Source organism: Camelus ferus, chromosome 12 (assembly GCF_009834535.1).
Source record: "Camelus ferus isolate YT-003-E chromosome 12, BCGSAC_Cfer_1.0, whole genome shotgun sequence".
NCBI classification, from domain to species: domain Eukaryota; kingdom Metazoa; phylum Chordata; class Mammalia; order Artiodactyla; family Camelidae; genus Camelus; species Camelus ferus.
The window spans coordinates 30,173,316-30,196,980 of NC_045707.1; the positions used below are offsets into that span (position 1 = coordinate 30,173,316).

The following is a 23,665-nucleotide window of genomic DNA, read 5'->3' on the forward strand; positions in this document are numbered from 1 at the left end:
GCAATTCCACTCTGGGATATTTACCCAAAGAAAACAAAAACACTAATTCAGAAAGATAATATGCACCTCTATGCTCATTGCAGCATTATGAACAACAACCAAAATATGGAAGCAACCTAAGTGCCCAGTGATAGATAAATGGATAAAGATATGAGATATGTGTGTGTACATATATATACTCACATAATATGGAATATTACTGAGCCATGAAGAATGAAATCTTGCTATTTTCAGGGACATGATGGACCTAGGGGTTATGCTATGTGAAATAAGTCAGACCCAGAAAGACAAATATCATATGATTTCACTTATATGTGGAATCTAAAAAGCAAAAGAAATGAACAAACATAACAAAACAGAAACAGACTCATAGATACAGAGAACAAACTGGTGGTTGCCAGAGCAGAGGACAGCAGGGGTAACTGAAATAGGTGGGGGAAATTAAGAGGTACAAACTTCCAGTCACAGAATAAACAAGTCATAGGGATGAAATGGACAGCAAGGAAAACACAGTCTATACTAATGTAGTATCTTTGTATGGTGACTAGACTTATCATAGTGATCATTTTGTAATGTCTAGAAACATCAAATCACTGTTATGCACCTGGAACTAACACAGTATTGTTGATCAATTATACTTCAAAAACAGACTCAGCAGAAGAGATCATATTTGTGGTTTCTGGATTTGGCGTGGAGGGTGGTAAAGATGGGAGGGTGTGGGAAGGGGGGATTGGATAAAGGTGGTGAAAAGGTAAAACTTCCAGTTATAAGACAAATGCATGCTAGGAATGTAATGTACAACAAGATTAGTACAATTAACACTGCTGTATGTTCTATATGAAAGTTGTTAAGAGAATAAATCCTAAAGCATTCTCATCACAAGGAAAAATTTTTTCTCTTTTATTTTCTACATGAGACAATGTATGTTCACAGAACTTACTTTACTAATCATTTCATGATGTATGTAGTTCAAATCATTATGCTGTACACCTTAAACCTATACAATGCTTTATGCCAATTATATCTCAATAAAAATAGAAGGAAAAAAAGGACAAGAGATAAGCAGTCTTTTAGAAAGTAAAAACTATACATCCTCCAACCAAAATACCACTGTCCTGCATGGAGCAGGACAGGCTTTCACTACCTCATCAGAGCAGGTGACATCTACCTGGCCATTTTAGGCAACTTACGCACTGAAACACCAGTTTAAAAAAGGAGCTGCTCTCCTGGTTGACATAACTGGTCCAATTACCAGGAGGGGACAGGTTGCTGCTACACAATGGTGGCAAGGAAGACAGTCTGAGATCCAAGCTAATCTCTAGGAGTGTCTTGATACTTGCATCCCCAACAGTAAAAGTGAATTGAAAACTACAGCAACCAATAAAAGCAGTATGACTGAGGACTCAGAACTTTTGTAGATGAAGGTTTGGGTCTCTCCAGAACCAGGAGTGACTGAAGTTCTGACTGACAACATGGGAAATGTGGAATGAGGAGATGAAGACGGAAACTGTAGATACTATGAGCAACAATGAGCAACCATAACCTGGTGGCCAAGTAAAGAAATATAGGCGCATTGGCTAGTCTCTCCCATGACTGTTACATACATAGGTCAATTTGTATAAAGTAATCCCTCTCTTAAAAAAGAAAAAAAAAATGGCAGCTTAAATCTCACAAAACCATTGGTTGGTTTGTTGGCAAAGCTAAGATTTCCAGGGAGCTAAGAGTTACAGCCCAACACAGTGTTGTTTGAACATGGTAAGGGTTTATCTCTGCTTTCAGGTGCCTCACACAAGAGCAGAAAAGCCCAGTGCTCATTTTCAGGAGTGAGATCCCCATCCAGGTCTCTGCACAACAGAGGAAGGGAGACTCAAGAGCAGTTTCCCTTTCTGCCACCAACCCGCCCTGATTCATTATCCTGTCTGTCTCTGCTCTTGCCAGACCAAGCCTTTTATGACGCTTTTTCAGTGCCATCAGAGGGGCGAGGTACGAAAGGGGGAAAATGAGTAAGTGATTTTCCTCTTGATTTGACTTAAATAATCATATAAAGAAACATGCACGTGGAGATTTCTTTATTCTTTTCGCTCCACCCAGGTTCTCCACTAAACGCTGGGGCTTACACTGGTCTCTTTCTCAAGCTTGCAGTATTTTTCTCTATTTTTTTCCCTCCAAAAATATCTTTCAAGAGCTGCCAAGCCCCAATGCCTTTATGATGAGTTTTATCCCAAGATTTCCTGGCAGTATTTCCTGTTTATTTATGGGGCAGGAATCAGAGCAGCCTGAGCCTTAATTTCAAATCTCAAGAGTTCTTCCAAAGTTTTAACAACGATTGTTCTCTCCTTCATAATGCAATGCTATAAGAGTTACATGTAAAGGACTATTTTTTTTAGTTTTATAATGGGCAATTTTAGCAGATTTTATAATGATGACTGTCTCTCCACCCACTGAATTTCTAAGAAAATAGCAGGAACGGTGTATAAAGGAAAATGGGGGGAAAAGGTGACCATTCAGCAATTATTATTCATACTAAAAACATCTTACTAGACACAAGCTGAAAGTCCATTAACAAAAAATTGGTTCATAAAACAGGATACAGGCATATGCTGGGAAACTACACAGCTATTAAAAATGATAACGTGAGAATTTACATTTACCAACGCACACACAAAAAGAGAAATGTAAAGATTTGGTTATAAAAGATTGTACCATGATCCCATTTCTCAAAAAAATATAGAATATATTGTGTATGTCATGTGTGAGTACATATACAGAAGTGCAGAAGAAAAACATCAAAATGTTTACTTTCTTCCTGATCATTTTACCTATATATCAATATATCTATATAGCAGATTATATATTAACTTATTTGAATTTTTTACAATGTATTGCTTTTGCGATTTAAAAAATACCAAAAAATGTGTTTCTTTTTATTAAAAAAATACGGAGTACCTCTTACCATTTTGTTCTAACAGAGTTGACAACGCATTTGCAGATGCCTGGAAGACTTCTTTTGAAGAAGAATGCATTAGCATGGACAGCATCACTTCCCTGTGAGCCGGGAACCTGTCACAGATTCGACCACAATACTGATAGCAATCATTTTAACAATTAGCTCAAATAGTCACTTACTGCTATCTAATCTCTCTAACAACAAATAAGGGCGTACAAACAATATTTTATGCCACCCCGACCTACGAGAGAATTATAGTTAAACAGTTTTATATTTAAAAGTTAGATTCAAATCCATTAAATACTAATAAACTAGGACTTCTGTTTCTTCAAAGCAGATAAGCGACAGAGCGGGAAAAAAGACTCAGCAGATACATGAACAGGTGCTAACAGCTCAGAGATTAAGTGAAAAAAAAAAAAAGATGATGGAATCAAGAAAGGAAAAATTTAAAAAACTAAAGCAGCAAAGTAAATTTTTTAAATGTAGAGCATAGATATGTTTTAATGTATTTATTTTAACAATCGCCTATGGATTTTGAGGAATTAGTGTGCTACAAACTGAAACTTCTAAACTAAAACATGAACCAGTCTTACTCTAATTTCTTTAAAAGACTGCACAAAGTGGGTTAGAATGCTGGTTTGACATATATTTTCCAAAAATTACTGCTTCCTTTCAAAACGGAGACATTTAAATAAACAGCCTCTGTGTCATTAATTCCCTTCTGGCTGGCGGCGGATCATTACGCAAACAGGCTGTCAGGATTTCAGAATATTACTATTTGAGTTTACAAGATAAGTCATTCAAATTTTAAAATCCAGAGGGTATGCAGAGCAAACAGTAAAAATATAAGGGATTGCTGATGGACATGAAACAAATCTGATTACACACAAAACTCCTGGTTACAGTGTGTACCCTTGGGAGAGAGGGCTGGTTCAAATGATGCTCCCACAGAAAGCACCCTCAGGGGCTAACAGCTACAAATGACCCTCTCAACACTGCCGCAACAAGTGGGGACCACTGCAGGTTTCTACCCACAGCCAACTCCTCAGAATGACAACCGCTGGCTAGAAACCATGGCAGACAGGTCACAGATAGCTCTGCCATTTCCATCACTTGAGATTAATTAATATGGCATTTTTAAACAATCAGCCAGGAAGTTGCAAGGTTCTTTCTTGATGACTCATAATTTACTGAATGACTCTTGATTCTAAATCTTTCAGTAATGAATCCCAAACACACCAACTTTTTTTAACTAACTACTGAAGGCAATGGGATCGAAATATTATATAGACTCACAGTTATTTGGTGGCAATACTTAAAACGTAAATGCCTACATCAAAAATATTTCTAACAATAAAGCTGCAGTTACGATATTTCATGTGGACTGACTGAAAACATAAACTGAAATTTCCTATCATACAAAATCAAAACTACTGACTGGCCATCTTCATCTCCAATCTTCTCGTGTAAACTGTTTTGATACATGAGGAGATTGTTCAGGGCCCAGCATGCGGCCTCCTGGATTAGGGGAGGAAAAAAAGAAAGCTGTCAAAAAAATAAATTATTGAACAAATAATTTTGAACAACTCTAAAATTTACAAAAATGAGTCCAAACCTGCACATGCTTGTTCTTTCTGTGCCATGTCAATGCTTTGTAACAGGCTTCCAGCCAAAACAACTTTTCTTCTTCCTCCTCCTCCTCATTCTCCTGATGCTCATTCTTTTCCTCTAAGTCTTGATTTAAGAAAATGGTCTCAGCTTGAAAAATAACGTAAACATATGATTTTCTTACAGTTTGAACGGCTAACTGTAAGTCCATGTTTTGAAACATTCTCAACAGAGTGCTATATTCTTTGGTAGTGGGCTTGGCTAGTTAAATGACTTTGTTAATATATTTCACACTTCATAATACAGCTCTCCCCTCTAGATAAATTATCAAATGAGGAAGAGGGTATCAAACAAAACTAATAGATGAGAGGAAGATTAATTATGAAGATTGACTGCCCAATAATAAAGCTAAATCAAGGATGCATTTATTGACGTCTGAACTGAGAAGGGTGTACTTACTACAACTGTTATTTCCCTTGAAAGTATCCTCTATTGGGAAATGAGTTACATTAGGACAGAGAAGGCATTTAAGGCTTCCTTCTCTACAAATGACTTGTTATAATGTTACCTGGTTATAAAGTTAACATTCAAGATCAAACGCATCTGTAAGAATTTCCTTTTTAGTAAAGCTACTTACTGAGGAGCGCCAAACAGCTGAGTGCCGCGATCTGTAAGTCTGCGTTCTTTGAATATCGCTGCACGGCTTTTACCACGAACTCATGCACCTCGTTTAACACCAAGATATTAAAAAAATTACCTGAAAGTTAAGTGAGATATTAGCGGAATTCTCATCCATGGAACTTAAATTACCTTTAGTTACATAACAGTTTATTTAAGTCTCTCTCTCTCTATATATATATATAGATATATATGTAAAACATTTAAGTCAATGAATTTGAGCAGTGATGACTATTCTTAATGGTATTAAAACATATTTACTTTAAGTAAAATAGCTCAATAGGATTGTATAAAGTATTGAAAATTTATTTCATGCAGTCATTCAATTATCTTGCTTAGACAGTGGAACTGACCAGGCTCAAAAAAAAAAAAAAATATATATATATATATATGCTTGGGTGGTATTAACTTTGTGTTCTCTGATTCCCTCTCATGTAGTCATCATACAAAACAAAGTGTCTATTACGTATGGCATTACAATATTTAGTATCTGTAACACCTTAAATTTCCTGCCTTCTAAAAGATGGGGGGAGAGCTCTCCCTTTAATGAAGCTCTCTCTTCATTAAATGCTTTTGCTGAAACATTCTTCTTTCACGTAAAGAATATTGTTCAGAAAACTCACTGGCACTTGATTTTGTCTATGATAATCTTAAAATAAAAATAAGAGACTATGCCACTACCTGTAACCCAACGCAGGAAGAAGTCCCACACATTTTTACACTTGTTCTTCTGATCATTATACAAAAGCCTAAATCCTTCCAAGGAAAGGATTTGTAAATGATAGTTCACAAATATGTGTCTCCTTCCACTCAGTTCTCCGTAACTAATAGTCACCAAGCTTCCTTCCAGGAGTAAGAATGGAACTCCTGTACATGTAGTTCAATGATCCCTGAGACACACAGCCAGAACTGAAAAAGATCCTAGACCATGAAAACCCTAATTATTAGTCAATGGCTTCAAAATCAAGACAGTTCAATGAGGCACAGCTCTTGGTTATCAATGCCTCCCTATGTTCGCGCCTCCCCCGACACTCACTCATTAAGCAGACATTTTACTCCCCAGCCCTTAGTGGTCTCTAACACTGAGAGGCATTTCAAAAAAAGTTCTTTTCCTCTTTTACCAGCTTATCTAAACGTAGGCTGTCTCACCCTCTTTTCCTTACTATTATGCCCATTGCACTGCCAACAGCTGCTCTACCACTGACCAACTGGGTGACTCCAGGCAAAACCAATAAGACCTGGCCTTATCTTATATTCAGACAATATAGGTGAAAATACATGGTCAACTGTAGAAGGCCTTTAAATGTATTAACCTCATAATTATATTATATAATTTGACAAAATGCTAAATACGTATTTATTGACTTTGGGTTTTCATTTTAATTATGAGGAGGAAGTTAAAAGTTTTATCCAGTTTCTTTGAAACAATAATGGGGACAATAAATTCTCTAGTCACTAAAAAAAAAAAAAAAAAAATCCTTACCTAAAGATCAATTTGATGGCTTTTATTTTCAAAAAAAAGTTACAGAACAATATCAAACTTATAAAAAATATGACTGTTTAATATGGTTTATTTAATTTCAGCAGTATAATATCAATCATTCTTAAAGTGCTATTATAGACCTAATTTGATAGTCAAGTACCATTTCCTAATCATGAGTTAAAAACCACTTCTGCCTTTGACTCATTTAAGGGATTAAGGTAAACTCACAGCCTGAATATAAGTTATGCAAGTTATGACTTGAGAGCGGTAAGCTGCAGAACATGAAACAGAGAACCGCTTATCAGTGTGCTACATTATTAGCCAGATTTAGGAAATCACCTTTGGAATTATGTTAAAACATTCTCAGATATTAGCTAGCTTGCACAACTTTGTCCTTCTTCATGAAACTATGAGGAAAAGAAATAAACTAGTAAATGGCTACAACATTTTAAAAGAAATGCTTTGTTTTGTTCAGGGATGCAGAAATCTGGATTCTCAGCCTGTTTTCACTCCTCCCTGACAACATGATCTTGGGTAACATACACAGACCTGCTGTAACAGGTCCTCATCTGCAAATACTGACTTAATAACAATATCACATCTCCCAGGATTGTTTCAAGGATCAAAAGAAATAAATTATATATATATATGAAACTTATGAAACTACTTTAGAAACTATGAAAGAAATGTACAAATGTTAAGACATTATTTTCATCTCTCCATAGTTTTGGTCATATGCTAAGCATTCAATAAATGTTTACCGTGGAAAGAAATAAACTGAAATTGTGCATGCAAATTACAATTCAATTTACAAAAAACTTCATTTTAACCAAAACTACCTAGGGACATTCCTAATGCTAAAGATCAACGGCAGAATTATACAAATTCTGAATTATACAGGAAATATAGTCATATTTCTAGAAGTGAAACTATAATTTAGTACAATAAAATCTTAAAAATGAGTTTTTTCAAATGAATTACGATGTTTTTTCCCAAGGTGGTAGTGATGAAAAGTTGAATGTCTATTATAATAATCCTGATTTTGCACAAAACATTTCTGGTGATCCTTTTCAGAAAATGTTGTCAGAAACAATTTCCGACAGTTAAGGATCCTACCTTATTATTCACCAACCATTTACTTTTTAACGCTTGGTTCTGCTCACAAAAACATCAAGGAAATCTCTCAGGTGTGTACCGAGGGGGTAGGGGAAGGCTCAAGAAGGAGCTGTAACAAGAGCTGTGAGCTGAAAGCAAATGGACAAACCAGAGTAGCCTTGTGGGAAAGTATGGTCACTGCGATCAACAGACTAGCCTTGAACTCGCCCCAAAGTAGGGTCGATCAATCAGTCTCCAACTTTAAGCTGGGACCTTAAAAAGATTCCAAAGTGCTCCCAGGTCAGTCTTGCACCTTGGCTCCTGGCAAACATCTCTGGAAGAAACGTTTAGGTCCTCAGGATTCTCAAGAGATTAAATTCCACCAAAGAGAAACTCACAAGCATACAGGAAAACAAGACTCCAGACAGACAAGCAGTCAGCATACGAGCAGTCAGTTTAAAATCTCAAAAATATTGGAATTGTCAGATACAGAACACAAGATAGCTATGTACTGATGATTAAAGAAATGATAATTAGAAAAAAAGCAAAGAGAAAGGGGGTAAAAGAGTGAATAAGCAGTCAAAAGTTATGCGGCAGATTTGAAAATAAAGAGATTTTTTTTACAAACGGATAAAAAAAAAATCTAATAAACGACCAAGTTGAATTTATTACAGAAGTACAAAGTGTCTTACTATTAGAACACCTGGGGGGAGGGCATAGCTCAAGTGGCAGAGCACATGCTTAGCATGCACAAGAAGGTCCTAGGTTCAATCCCTAATACCGCCTCTAAAAATAATAAATAAATTAATCTAATTACTCCCCCCCAAAAAATTCTGTAAATAAACATTTCTGAAAAAAAAGAAAACTTGTATATGTAATTCTAATTCTCCATATTCTCAAGATAAAAGGAAAACAAATGATCTTAATCTCTTTTAGTATTTGATAAAATTCAATACTCATAATTATGTTTATAAAAAGTCCACATATAAAAATACAAGCAAACAAGAAACAGAAGGAAACTTGTTAACTTGATGAAAGCTATTTGTCAAAAAACAAACAAGATTAACAACAACAGCAACAAAAAACCTTATAATACGCACTCTTCTGCATGGGAGCATATTAAAACATTCCCTTTAAATTCAAGAAAACGACAAGGATGGCTACTGTCACTCGTTCTATTCAACACTGTACTAGTAATTGTGGGCTATGCAAGAAGACAGGGAAATCAAATTAAATTAATTACTACACAGAAAACCTAAGAGCATTTATAAGCAAATTTTTAGAATTAGTAAGAATTTAGGTAAGATCAATATGCAAAAAATCATTTGCATTTCTTTATACATACACAGCTTAAAAATACAATTTTAAAAGAGATACCATTTACAGTAACAAAAATAAGGTATCCAGAAATAACAAGATGTACAAGACTTGTACAGAAAAATTGTGATGTAAAAGTGTCAGTTCTTCTTAAATTGATCCATGTATTCTGTACGGTCCCAATCAAAACTCAAATGGAGTTTTCCAAGGCACTGGACAAGTTAATTCTAAAATTATATGGAACAGTAAAGGCCCAAGAAAAAGGCCAAGCTGTACCCAAGAAAGAAGAAGGTATGAAGACTTGACCTACTAGCTTTTCCGGTATCAGGACTTGTAGAGCTGTAATAATTTAAACAGCTTGATATGGATCCAGATAATCAAATTAACCAACACAACACAACAGCAAAAACAGAAATATATATTATATATTATATATTATAGACCTATAAATAATACATATATACGTTATATACATATATACTCAATGTATGATACCACTGGGAAATGGATGAACCATATAATAAATTATACTCCCCATATTATAAAAAAGGGAGGGATTGAATTCTTACGGTTAAAAAAAAAAATTCCAGACAGATTTGAACACTTTAATGCTTAAATAAGAAAGACTGGGGATAAAATGTGGAATACATCTGTTATCTTAGGCAAAGGAAGAATTTCTTAAAATACATAAAAAGGGTAAGTCACAAAGCAACTGATTATTAAATTAAACTATATTACAAAAGCCACCATAAAGATGATAAAAAGCTCACCAATCAAGAGAAGATATTTTCAATACATATAACCAACGGGTAAAACATTATCAGCCCGAACTATGAATTTTTAAAAAGACAGACTCTACTATGGAAAAATAGAAAAAGGCAAATCAGGTATTTCACAAAGAAGGAAGCACCAATAGCAGAGAAATATTTGAAAAGATACTCACCTCCATTTACATTTTCATAGCAACACAGAAGATAGTAGCATAAAACAAGAAATAAACCAAATGTCCATGGATAGGAGAATGGATACATAAATTGCGGTTTATCCATATAATAGAATACCACATACAATTACATGCAAAATTATTCACAAGTCCTATAAACATAATGTTAGGTTTTTTTTTGAAAACTGCAGAAGACAATATTCAGCATAATGCCATCTTTATTAAGCAAAAGTGAGCAAACATTAGCAATTTTGTTTAGGGAGATATGTGAATGCAGTAAAACTTAATCTAGAAAGCAAAAGATTTATTAACCCAAAACTCTAGAGAGTGTTAACCTCTGGAGAAAGCGGAAGAAGGGTGGAGCCCAGAGGAGCTTTATCAGCATTGGTAATGTACTAACACTCAAGTTGTGTGGGGAGTTCTTTTGCACTGTGCTTTACATTTTCTATACGTTACGCTTATTCTTTTGCACGTATCAACCATTTACATAATAATACGTTAACTACAGCACTAACAATAAGACTTCTCCTATATTGCACACGTTTATTTTTGACACTCCTTTTAAAATTTCACCCAAGCACGGCAGAACAGTTTGCTACTTTATACTATTTCCATCCAATGCATGTCAAAATGCTACTTACCCATCAACATACAACATACATATGCTATATATGCTTACATCATATAAACTGTGGTACTAAATTAACCAAGAGTTGTAACTTACCTAATGTAAGCCTATGCAGCAAGCAGCAACTCACTTCTTGAATTTTTTCATTGATAGGGAATGCTTTCATGGCTTCTACCACAATATTATAACATCTGACATTGCCACTCATGAGGACTTCAACATTATTGCCTAAATTTAAAGAAATAATAATTATCAATAAGGTAGTAATCTCCCCTTTGAAATATGCATACAAAGATGCCTTATATAGATTTTAAATGTGTGGCAATATAATGGTTACATTTCCAAATTTAAATATCATGTACTGTCAAATAGCTATAAAAAATACTATGTTGTTGAGTGCTAATATAATTGGATTTAGGACTCAAACATTAAGGGAAAGTTGCTCTATTCCTGTTTCTTGGCTTTAAAACTTAAAGTAAAGGGAAAACTGAGAGTGCTTTTTAAGTCAAAATATGCGACGTCTTGGCCATAAGTTTTCAAATAAATGAATTTGGGGCTTGTTTCCTAATGAGGCATCATTCCATTAGATGATGGCTTTTTTGTAAATTTTTTTATTGAAGTATAGTCAGTTATAATGTGTCAATTTCTAGTGTACAGCATAGATACATATATTCATTTTCATATTCTTTTTTATTGTAGGTTACTACAAGATATTAAATATAGTTCCCTGTGCTACACAAAATAAATTTGTTTATCTATTTTATATATAGTAGTTAATATTCGCAAATCTCAAACCCCCAGTTTATTCCTTCCCACCCCCTCTCCCCCCAGTAACCATAAGTTTGTTTACTATGTCTGTGAGTCTACTTCTGTTGGGTAGGTAAGTTCACTCGCGTCTTCTTTTTACTTTTCATTAGATAATGGCTTTTCATTGTTCCTTCTCCTCAAACCAACAGAAAGCAAATCAAGATTATATCACATAGTAGACCAGCTAGACTCAGCTATGATCTATTTCCTGCTCATTTCAAGAGGGCAGGAGAAGAGCCGCCGGCGTACAGGCAGCAAAACCAAGCTTCCCTAAGGCTCTGAGACAGAAGGGAAGAGAAGAGACGAAGGGGAGAGGGGGCATAATATTAATATAATGGCTAAGGGACAAACAGGTGAAACACAAAGGAAGGAAAGAATCCACTGGGAAAGGCAGTTAAATCAATAGAGAGACGAAGTGTGTGAACCTATGTGGAGAAAACTAATTTATATCTGAATGAAATGTTGACTACTCTTAAAACAGACCCCAAAAAAATAGTATTTGCAAAGCATTTTCCTTTCTTTTTTTGGCACAGCCAAACTCACCGTTTTCCAAACAATATATTTTTAATGTTTATGTTATGTTTTAAGAAACACTAAATATGGAAAGACACGTTGTAATGAAAGGAAATGGCCTCTTAAAACAATGACTTGCTTCTACTCAGAGTCGCAGGTATGATTTTGCTCTAGACCCAAAGGCAAACTTTAAAACACTTGCTTTTTTTTTATTTTTAGTTACTGCTTTCTTTAACCTTTGCATTATGAATCAGCACATTTTACACTGGAGTTATGTCAGATGTGGGTGGAAAAGAATGAATTCCAAAATAGCCCCAAATAAATAAATAAATGTATAAATCCAGCAAAGGAAAAGTAAAATGAAAAATATATTCGGTTTCCTGGCAGTAGATGACTCAGAGAAGTTTAAATGTCCATTCTCTACTGCTTGTATTGTTTGTCTTCTGAGGGGGAGGTAAGTAGGTTTGTTCATCGATTTCCGCTTGGAGGAGGTACCGGGGACTGAACTCAGGACCTCTTGCGCGCTGAGCTTGCACTCTACCGCCGGAGCTAGACCTTTTCCCCCCGTTCATTCTCTATTACTGTTCTGCCCCATCTACTTTTAAGTGCTTAATTTTCCATGGATAAAAAGGTGGATTTTACAACCGTCACCAAAAAAAGGGCAATCTTTCACTAGGGGATTGGGTCTTTACTGAAGTCTCACATTTGCAGATTTCCATGTCTGAAATCATATATACATATTATATGTAATATACTACACACATATGAAATACAGATTATGTAGTAATACTGTCCATGTTTTTACAACACTTACCACAGTATATTACCAGGTACTATTCTACATTTTTCACATTATTTAGTCCATTTAATCCTCACAATGTCACGTGTGTGAAGATGAAAACATTACCAGATAAATGCATGTGTGTATCCTATACGCGCTCAAACAGGTAACACATGAAATACAAAATGTTTATGTGCGTTTACAAAAGTAATAGAAATCTGAAGCATTATTTTAGTCCATTAGCAATCATTGGTAGCATACACAGCTAATTAATTTCTTCTTATTTGTACTTTCTTTTTTGCTGTAAAAGTGGCTAGATTTCAAAACATCACCAAAATGCTAAACAACAGGGGGGAGGGTACAGCTCAGTGGTAGAGGGCCTCCTAGCATGCTGGAGGTCCTGGGTTCAATCCTCAGTACCTCCATTAAAAAACATAAATAAATAAATAAACCTAATCCCCACCCCCCACCCCCAAAAAAACCCACAAACAAACAAAAAAGTGAGAAATCAATATGCTAAACAAGAATCGCAATCAAGTTCAAACTACTTCCTGAGGCTTTTCAGGCCCTTTACGATCTGGTTATGCCTCCAGCCTCATCCACTGACTCTTACCAAGCCCTTTCCCCACTGCTATTAAATGGCCCACATGGGGATGCTCAGGGCTGTGCGTGGGCATTACACACACGCATGTACTTATAAATGCACAGCCTGCTGAGCTACTTTTAGCTTCCAGAATGTACTATGCTCTCTTCTGCTCCAGGATCTTTATGCTTACGATGCGCACTGCCTGGGACACTTTGTCTGTCTACCTAACCTCACACCGCCATCATTCAAAACTCTGCTGAGAGATCTTGCCTCACTCTCTGTATGTCCTCACAACGCGAGATACTTGTGCCAACGCTTGCCTTACGTTACTCCGTCATCACCTCCATGCTTATCTGTATCTGGTGTGCTATTGTGGGGTCTGAAAAGGCAAGAAACACCTTTGTGTTTTCTGCTACTGTTTCTCCAGCAACAAGGCCAGAGCCAGCAGCAGCATCGCCTCAACACATTAAAATTAATTAAATGAATAAGTAAGTGAATGCGCTGAGTACCTACAAGGTTCTAAATCATAAAAATATTTCTGAAACACACTCAGAAAGAAGATCTATTGTAATTTTTCAGATTCAAGAAAGAAATTATGTATACAGGCTACTTACAAGGAATCGCTAGGGAATGTAAACAGTGCAATACATGCAGCACAATTTCCTCTTCATCCTTAAAACTGTTTAACGCACTTAGCAGTATCATATAATCTTTATTTTCGACAAATTCAGTCAGTTGCTCCTCTGAAACTAAAAAGCAAAAGACACAATACTGAAAAAGCTTTAACTTGCCACAAATGTTTTATTGCTCAAAAATACAGCATTTATGACAGTTGTCTAAGACACCGTAGAAACGAAGATGTAAATTAAAAATTATATTTTAGCAAAAAGCCCTTCCTAAGAATTGTATAGTGGAAAAAAAAAAGGCTATTGAGCTTAAAATAATTTTGTCTTGATCTACATTAGTTATTCCATGTTTTGAAGTATAGTGACCAAACAGTTCTCAGAAAAACAAAATTATTTATAATTTCATTTGAAAGATTCCAGAGAAAACGAATCAATGACTAATCAAGATGGCAGACGGAAGTGTACATATCACAGTACTTAAAAAGGAGTGGTTTACGGTACAGCGTTGAAGGGGAGCTCAGCTAAAAGCATCCGTTCAAGAGGGATGAACGTTAGCAAATGACAAGTAATTAGATTTTGAAACACTCTCTCTTAATGGTCTTGATTTCATCAGAGATCAAAACTTGTCATTATTAATTTCCACAATTAAAGTCTTCTGATCAAGCCAATGAGTTTCACTTGGAGATATTTTATTGGGTGGGAACTTCAACAACATGTGTAAAAATCTGCTTTACCGAGCCTGAGAATGACAGTGACATAAATGTCAGAAAATGCAGCACTCTTCAGGCTCAACATTACTTTTTATTTTTCAACTTGATACCAATGGCCCATATAATATAATGTGAAACTGATCCTTCTAGTATATGGGGAATATCATCACACTTTCTCACTTTCTGAAACAGTTTCCACAACATTCTATCAAATTTTGAAAACTAACTTTACAGCTACCACTGTGTCCCAGGGAACCTGATATTCCTGAAAGCTTCAGAAACGTTTCTACTCTACATTTACAATCGTAATACTGTTAGTCCTGATGATCTTTCTACTGAGTAACATCTTTTTAACATTCCCTGGTGCTTCTGCCTGTGTCCTAGGTGGGTTCCACGATGCTGGTGAGAGAATGATGTAATTAACTCATCTTTCATGAATAAGAATGTGCCCATAAACTGCAGCACAGACGACTAAAGGCCCTCGAGACAATAATTCCTCAAACTCTATTCTGCCCAATTCTTATCAAAAGCTTAGTTGCAAGATATTACATTTATAAAAGACTGCCTGAAGGACACACACAGTTCCTCCACCAACCCCGACCACGAGAGAGCAGAGGCCCAGGCTCATGCTGTTCTGACTCTTAATAGTGTCTCTTTCACTGAAATACACTTTGTATTCCTTGCAAAATGTGTGTATTTTATCATCCCATGGAAGGAAACTCAGGGACGATTTTTCCCAGGTCTCCCGAGAGACCGATTGCTTCTTCTGATAAATGGGTTTACTTTTATCTCAAGAAACTTTGTAACCAATGACATTTACCCCCTTTTCTTTGTCTTATAAGAAGCAAAGAACCAAATTTCTGGTCCATTCTTTTGCAAATACATAGGAGTAAGCAGTAAATTTAACCTAGCTTCGTATCATTTCCCCTTCACCCACTTCCTCATTCAGTTTTTGCCTCTAATGTATCATAAATACTCCTAAGCTATTTGAAGTCCTTCTGGAATGAGACAGGGAATTCAACAGTATTAACTGCAGGCACTGCGGGCTCTCACCATGATCCAAAAGGTGCTCTCAAGAAACGTGGTAAATTGAGCTGTAATAGGGGTAACTGGCTGTATGCCCTCAGGCAGGTTGCTTATTTCACCTCGCTGATTCATTTCCTCATCAAGTAAGTAGAAGGACTAAAGGTTCCAACAACTATAAAATTACATGGTAATCTCTGTCATCAGTCTCGGGGCCATATGATAAAATACATATTAGTCTTTCTCCTAAGGGACACTTTGTAAACCTCCTGGTTCTTTATACAGAGCCTTTAAGAATTTCTAAAATCTCTGGTGATGACTCAACGTCATAAACACAAATCTAACCTACGCTTGGCTTCAGTTTTATTTTTTCTTTCTTAACACCCACACATCTGGTTTGCAAAGTGAACCTATGCCTTGTTAAGCAATGGAAGAAAGTCCAATGCAATGCATTTGTAGTCCATGAATGCAATTCCTTCCACAAAAACAAGCAATGTTTCTGAATTAACCCCATTACTTATCCTTGACTGGCAACTCCCACCTTTTAATAAATAGTACAATTTTAGACATTTTCTTATTATCATAATTATATCCTACTTTTCCCATTTTAAACCCTTTTTTCTTATATAAATATCAGAATAAAGAATTCAACATTTTTAAGTACCTTTTTCAAACAGCACATGTAAAGCTTTGCATCCAAGTTTCTGGATTTCATCATTGGCTGAAAATGTGCGCATGGCATCAAAAATTAACAAGAAAATATCATGTTCTTCCTCCAATATCAGCAAAGTGATTTTACCTATTTTGAAGAGAACAATATGCCCCAAGTAAATAGCTGCTTTAACATTTAATGTGTTAACACATTGTAAACTGATATTTCAACTAAAAAAAAAAAATTTCATGTGTTAATTTTAACATGAAGACTCTGAATGATCTACGGACTTTTTGATAAACCACTTAATTGCCTCAGATGTTTGACCTATCAAGGGCTACGACCTTCCTAAATGAGATAAATTCTCAGTACGCTTTACTATAATTTTATGATTCTTAATCAATACCCTTAACCAAGACCTCCTGCCCCAAACTCCTTAACATTTCTATCTGCCTCTTAGATAGCGCCGTGCATATTCCTCAGCCACCCCAGACCTAGCTTATTCTGCTCCCTATCTTCATTAATGATACCACCGTCCAATAGTTACCCAAGAAACTACAGAGCCATCATACTTCTGTTAGGTAAGTGGGGGCACCAGGCAGATAGGTGGGGGAGAGGGAGATGGTCCAGAAGATGGCAGGATGCTCACCTCCAGCATTAATGGATTTTACTTCTAATTGAGCACCAGCAAGAAACCTGTTAGAACCTGAAGCCGCAACCGTAGGGTAGAGAAGGACCTAATGGGACGTGACCCAGTGCTCACTGCAATATAATTAGCACTGCGGTTTAGGCCCCCCTATGAGTTATCCTGTGTGCATCATGGGGAAGGACATGCGCAAAGGGGACAAACCTGACTAAGCATTCCAGGGGCAGGAGCTGTCAATGAACCAAAAGACCACCTCTAAGCGAGGGTCTAAGAGAAACGGTCAAACAAAGACCATTGCTGTCCGGCCTTGGATCAGTCAGCCTCCCGTTCTTGGAGGTGTACTGTCCCTTTGCTAATAAATCCTTTAAAATCATTCACAATACTCCTCCATCTCCCACCTGAATTCTCATCTTTCAGGTAAGACAAGAACGGGGGTCTTTTCCCTTCCCTTTTTGGGGTAACACTTCTTCCAACCTCCCTCTCTCATCTCATTCTCTGCCCAACCAAAGAATCAACTCATTACCAAGTCTTTCAAGTCTACCTTCTAAATATCTCAAAAATTCCTTTTGAACTAGGCCCCTCCTTCTCTATTGTGTTCTGGGACCATCATCTCTCATCTGGAATGCAAACGCAATTGCTTAATTGCTCTGCTTGGCCCACATCCCTACCTAACTCATTGGAATCCAGAAGTATTTCTGAAACACAAATGTGATCCTGGAAATTCCTTGCTGAAATCTTCTGAGGCCTTCCCACACTCCTCAGTCTGAAGAACAAGACTCTTCACAGGCTGCACGGGTCTGAGCAGACTCACATCCCTCCACGCATTGCTGGCTCCAAACAAGCTAAACTCCCTGCTCATCACAAAACACTCCCTTCAGCATCCCTTTGCACTGCACTAGCTGTGTGGGGTGCCCTTGGCCTTCTCTACAGCAAATATACTCCTATCTTCGGTCAGGAAGTAACACAAACAGCAACCATTCTGTCAATAAAAACTGTAGTCCAGGAATAGGAGGGTGGAGGGTACAGCTCAGTGATAGAGCACATGCCTAGCATGCATGAGGTCCTGGGTTCAATCCCCAGTACCTCCTTTAAATAAATAGATAAATAAACCTAATTACCCCCAAAAAAATTAATTAAATTTTTTTAAACTTCAGAATAAAGGAATAGGAGTGGTAGCAAACATTTATATAGCCATATAACGGGTCAGACGCACATTGAAGTGGTTCACTCCATCACGTGTGAACCCGTCACAGCACCATGAAGTAGGTGCAATCCTCATTTCAAAGATAAGAAAACTGAGGCACTGAAATGTTAAGTGGCCCGGCGACTTCGCCCAAAGTAGAATAAATAAAAGACAGAGATGGATTAAAATTTAAGCAGGTCACATTCATGCTCTTAACCCCTACAAATGAGCTTAGCTGCCGTCTTCTGTGTCCCTGTGATGGTTTCCTTCATATCTCTGTTATAGTAGTTGTCTCACTCAGTTGAAATCATTAAATGCTTTTTATCTCTTTGCCTGTGCTGATCAATTCTTTAGCCACTCATTGCATGCGGCAACTTAAAACTGAATTTTAAATTAATCTAAAGTAAGTAAAAATATTCGGTTTCTCACATTTCAAATGTTCAATACTTGCATGTGGCTACTGGCCGTGATTCTGAACATATACAACATTTCCTTTATTGCAAATGGACAGTGGTGCTGGACTGTGCATTTCCACGCCACGGACACTTTGCCGCATCTGTTTAGAGAGTCCTCTGGCAGTCACAGCACATCAGAAAGCGCCCACTATTACATCAGCTCATGAGAAAGCCAAACAACAGAAATGACTCATCCATTAGCCTCTAAGAAGTATCTGAAATGAACTTTAAAACACATTGCCAACGTTCCTAAAAGCTCAAAATTCTGAATGTCACATGGAAGGTGTTAACTGGTCTTTTCAAGACACGTGTCAAATTTTCTGATGGCCTGCATGCTGCTAACCTCAATAGACTCCTGTGTTGGGAGATTTTTCAAGCTCGTAAACCCTCAGCTTCCTGTCCACTGTCCAAATGGAGGATAAATCCCATCCCACCCCACACACCTCCCCCACGAATGGCTCCCAAGGATGAGTTTAAAATAAATCATGGTTAAGGTTGCTCAGTGAGTCCCATTACAGATTTCAATAAAAGGCTCTGGTGAAGTGGCGGGTACCTCTGACCTTTCCAATCCCTCTTCCTTCCTCCTCTGATCTTCACCCTCTTCCTTCCTTTCTCTTTCCCCTACTGGGTCTTCATCACTTGGCAGGGCCAATGAGCGCAGTTAAAATCTTCCCCTACACATCCAGCCCCTCTCGTGCCGTCCTCCAAGGCCTCTGCAACTCTGCCTGTGCTGTTCTCTTGACCGAGAGCACCCTTCACACTCTGAAGGAGACCCTCCCTACCTTTCATCATTAGCTTCCCTGTGAGCAGCCTTTCTTCTCAGAACCTCACATCACAGCCAGCGTCTCTCACAGCGGTGATCACAACTACGGCACCAGAGTAACATGCTTTGTTTTCAGGTTCGTTATCTGCCAGGCAGACGTTTATTCGGGGAAAGAACCTGACATGTGAAATCAGACCCTGGTTCTCTGAGTAATCTGTGTCTCAGTATCCCTCATCTAGAAGACTGAGATAAAATACAGAACTCAAGGGATGTTTGGAGCATTAAGCTTTCAAACGCATGTGACGTATTTTACATGTGAAGCCTAGCACCTAGCAAGCACTCAAGTAATGCTATGTATTTTTAAAATATTACTCTTATGTCATACTCTGAAACATATTCTAAACATGTCAGAGATATAATGGCGAATAATACAGTAATAACAAGAACACATACGGCCAACAGACTAATGGGAATGGGAGATGTGGGACCAGATTTGGGGAGCAAAGCTGGGGACAGATCAGATTTGGGAGTAATATATTAGGTGATGTTTAAGGCCAAGATGTTTGGTGGGATTTTTGAGCTAAAAAGTGTAGAGAAAAGAGATAAGGAGAGAAAATAAAAAATGGAAACGTGCGGAATTTTGGAAATCATTGATATTATGGTATACTACTATACCTTAAAAGACATTACAACATACTTATTAAATGGTTTAAAATATTATTTTGAGTCAACATTAAAAATATATGTGTGTATATATTACCTGATGTTAGAAGGAGATCTAAGGTCTTCAATCCAACCGTTGACAGGGTGACACTGGCATTATGAACTGTTAGCATTTTAAGAATCAGTCTGTCATAAAAACAAAAATCAAGATGAGGTGATTAGGATGAAATATCATACCTAGATGTTTGCTTTTTTAGATACTGCTTTTCACTCACCTCTGTTTTTATTCATCTCATTGTACTTCATTCCCTGTACTGAAGCTAGCATATTTTTTTCCTTCCTGTAAACCTGAGCCAGGCTTATGATAATTAACAGAGAATTATTATGAGTCTCAGAAGAAAAGCTGTAACTTTCTCCTCTAAATATTCATATTCAATTATTAACTTTTACACCCAATTCTATATTCAAAATAATATCAAGAGCTATATGTACGAAGAGATCAAGCCCATTTTACATGTGATATAAACTTGGGAATTGTATGTTACACATGTTGATGTAATAAAACAAGAGAGGTGTAATTAAAATGTTCATCTGTATATATAAATAACGAACCATTTGAATATGTAAGTGACTGATTTTTACTATTTTTGAAAAAGAAATTTCTATTTCATGATAGAAAGTGAACCAAAATGTGACAGTGAATATATGTATGTTCACATATAACTGAAAAATTGTGCCCTACACTTGAGTTTGACACAACATTGTAAAATGTCTATAACGCAATAAAAAAATGTTAAAAAAAAAAGTGAACCAAGTATTTCAATAGTATTCAATTAGTTCAAATTCATTCAGTTGGAGCCCCTGAGTTATCAATTCTAAAATATACAACCTTTAGCCTATTCCTACCCAGTGCTGTTTGGCTTTACATTGTTAGGAGAAGACAGAGCCTGGTAGCATCCATGGCCTCATCTAGATCCAAGAAACTTGGCACGTGGCTTCTAGTTGGTGAGATGAGGGCAGAGGGTATAACTCAGTGGTAGAGCGCAAGCTTAGCATGCACAAGGTCCTGGGTTCAATCCCTAGTACTTCCATTTAAATAAATAAATAAACCTAATTACCTCCCCCTCAAAAAAGAAAAGTATTTAGTTGGTGAGGTGAGGAACTGATGGACCCCATCCTTTAACTCTCTGTCAGTTCGCCTCCTATCTTAGCTGCCCCTACCTCTCCCTGCACCATCGCCACTACTCCTGACTTCACCAAACAAGAGATTTCTCCTTTAGTACTACAAGGCCTTTGATGGGGGGAAAGTCCTTGAATATATATGGAGATCAGTTTTACAATAAATTTTTGCTGAGAATGATCTAATGCACTCACTCCACTGTAGAGAGCAGTGTGTATATCCTGTGCACACTACTTCTGGCCTGAAGGAGGTTGTAATAAATATCTGATGAACAGAGGATGAATGAGGAATGAGTGACCAAACAAATGAGTGAATGAGACTCTCTGTAAAAAACATTTATGTAATTTAATCTGAACATTTGGTTTGTATTAGAATATGACTAGATGAGTTTTTCAACACTCCCTAAAGTTACAGACTGGTCACCTTTGGGGATCTTGGAAATTCTCATCCAAACCAAGGGACACATAACATTACAATTACTAACTGCTGGTGTGTTTTGCCTAATTTCTTGTTAATGCTGTATTCTTTACTACTGACTCACAGAATTTCAGAGATTAGTTTGGAGACGAGAACATATATTAACAGTAAATTGTCTCTTTTCAAAGCATACTCTTTAGATGTTGGAAACTGAAGACAAACATATTTACCAAAGATGGAAAAATGTATAACCACCGATATGCTCACCTATGGACAAACAGCTCTTATTTGTCTAAATCTGCAGCCACAGTTGATACTAATAAACAATGCAAAGATGTAAAATTTATTTTTGCATTAATTATGTTTTTCTCAAGCAATATGTATTCATTTCTCTGTGGTAAAGAAGTCATATTGGGTATGAAGACCACGTAAAGTTGATGACAGGAGATTTTTTTTTCTTAAATGGCAAGAGACAAAGTTATCCAAAACGAATTTTCCTGGAACCACATTTTTCTTCAGAAAAATTTTGCTCAACTAATTATGGCTAAAGAAGTAGTCCCACTTAAGAAGTCATTATGTGGCAAACTGCAATAATATACCTTAGTAAGTAGCCAGCAAGATTGGGCTGCAGATGTGCTGAAAGATAATTTCCTGTTTTTTCCTTCATTTTGAAAGCTGTAGTTTAAGCTCATTAAAGATATATGCATGAATGCACATAAATGTACTTTTTAAAGACAGTAAAACATAAACTTCTAAGTTCCTATTTACAGAACTAACAGTTTAGTTCCCATATTTTTGTTTTAAAGAACTAGTGGTTTGTATCAGTTCTACTATTAAAAAGCAAAAAAAAAAAAAAATCTCTTCTTGGTTTGAATTCATAAGCAATCAACAATCTACAACTTAACCAATTGTATAACTGTATTATTATTTTATTAAAATAATAATAGCACCTGACATTTTACCTCAAATATTAGTTTTCTAATTCAATTAAGATAATATACTTCGGAGCTGACAGCCTTCTATAAATGTAAATCACTGATTCAAGGAAAACTATTTGTATTTTAAAGGATTTTTACCAGATTGGCTTGGATCGCAAATACAACGTTTAATCAAGGGAAGGGTCGTCATATATAGAGACAAATATTTAAAGCAGTTTGTTCTTACACATCTGTCATACTTACTGGTGAACCCCAAGAACTTCCCAATCGTTTCCAATATCCTGGGGTCCCATTAAGCTTTGCATTGTATTTGGACAGATTTCTATTAATTTGCATAAAAGTGACCAACCCACCTAAAAACAAGAAATGCAACATTTTTTAGAAGCATGCTAATGGAATATATTCAGTCAAAAAAAACCCTCTTCATTCTGTATAGAGTAGGTGGCAACATTATTTTTAAATAATTGAATTTCCATTCCAAATTGGAAATTAAATGTAACTCACTCTTCCTGATAAATTTTCCTCTTTAAATTTAAGGACTCTTCAATTCTTTCTACTATATTACAGAAGTACACTTGATACGCCCAGAAAAAGAAAAACCAAAGAAAATAGAAAATGCATACACATGTAGACCAAAGATGAATGAAAAAGTGCCCACGTATGATGTGCAATAAATATCCATATAACATGAAACCTGAAAGCAAGATTCACTGTCAGCTAGAATTACTCAGGGAAGAATACATCACAGAAAAGGCAGGATGTTAGCCAGACTTCAAAAGAATGACACATTTGGTCACTCTAAATAGGGAAGTGATACCTTCTCAAACTGATGTGAAGAAGGAAAAGTAAGATGCTCTATGGTGAGGAAGCTGCTGGGGAGGGGGCCACTGTTAAATGAGACTGGATGTGTGGGTGGAGCTGAGTGATACAGAGAGTTGAATGGCAAAGTGAGAAATTTCTACACCTCCAACAAGGAACGATGGCACAAGTTTCCTACTTGGTTACAGGAATAAACAAGGGGTC

At 36.6% G+C, this 23,665-nt stretch overlaps 1 protein-coding gene across 2 annotated transcripts in view; it reads right to left on the reverse strand.

The window, feature by feature from the left end:
* The window catches only part of LRRK2 (leucine rich repeat kinase 2), a 135,469-nt gene that overhangs the window by 108,061 nt on the left and 3,743 nt on the right, over positions 1-23,665 (reverse strand). For both annotated transcript variants that reach the window (XM_014566825.2, XM_006193663.3), the window contains exons 3-11: positions 22,886-22,995; positions 20,205-20,293; positions 16,410-16,544; positions 14,001-14,135; positions 10,796-10,927; positions 5,193-5,312; positions 4,563-4,705; positions 4,386-4,465; positions 2,954-3,060 (exon numbers count right to left, since the gene is read on the reverse strand). In XM_014566825.2, coding sequence (XP_014422311.1) covers positions 2,954-3,060; positions 4,386-4,465; positions 4,563-4,705; positions 5,193-5,312; positions 10,796-10,927; positions 14,001-14,135; positions 16,410-16,544; positions 20,205-20,293; positions 22,886-22,995 — 1,051 coding nt within the window. The remainder of the gene's footprint in view (positions 1-2,953; positions 3,061-4,385; positions 4,466-4,562; positions 4,706-5,192; positions 5,313-10,795; positions 10,928-14,000; positions 14,136-16,409; positions 16,545-20,204; positions 20,294-22,885; positions 22,996-23,665) is intronic.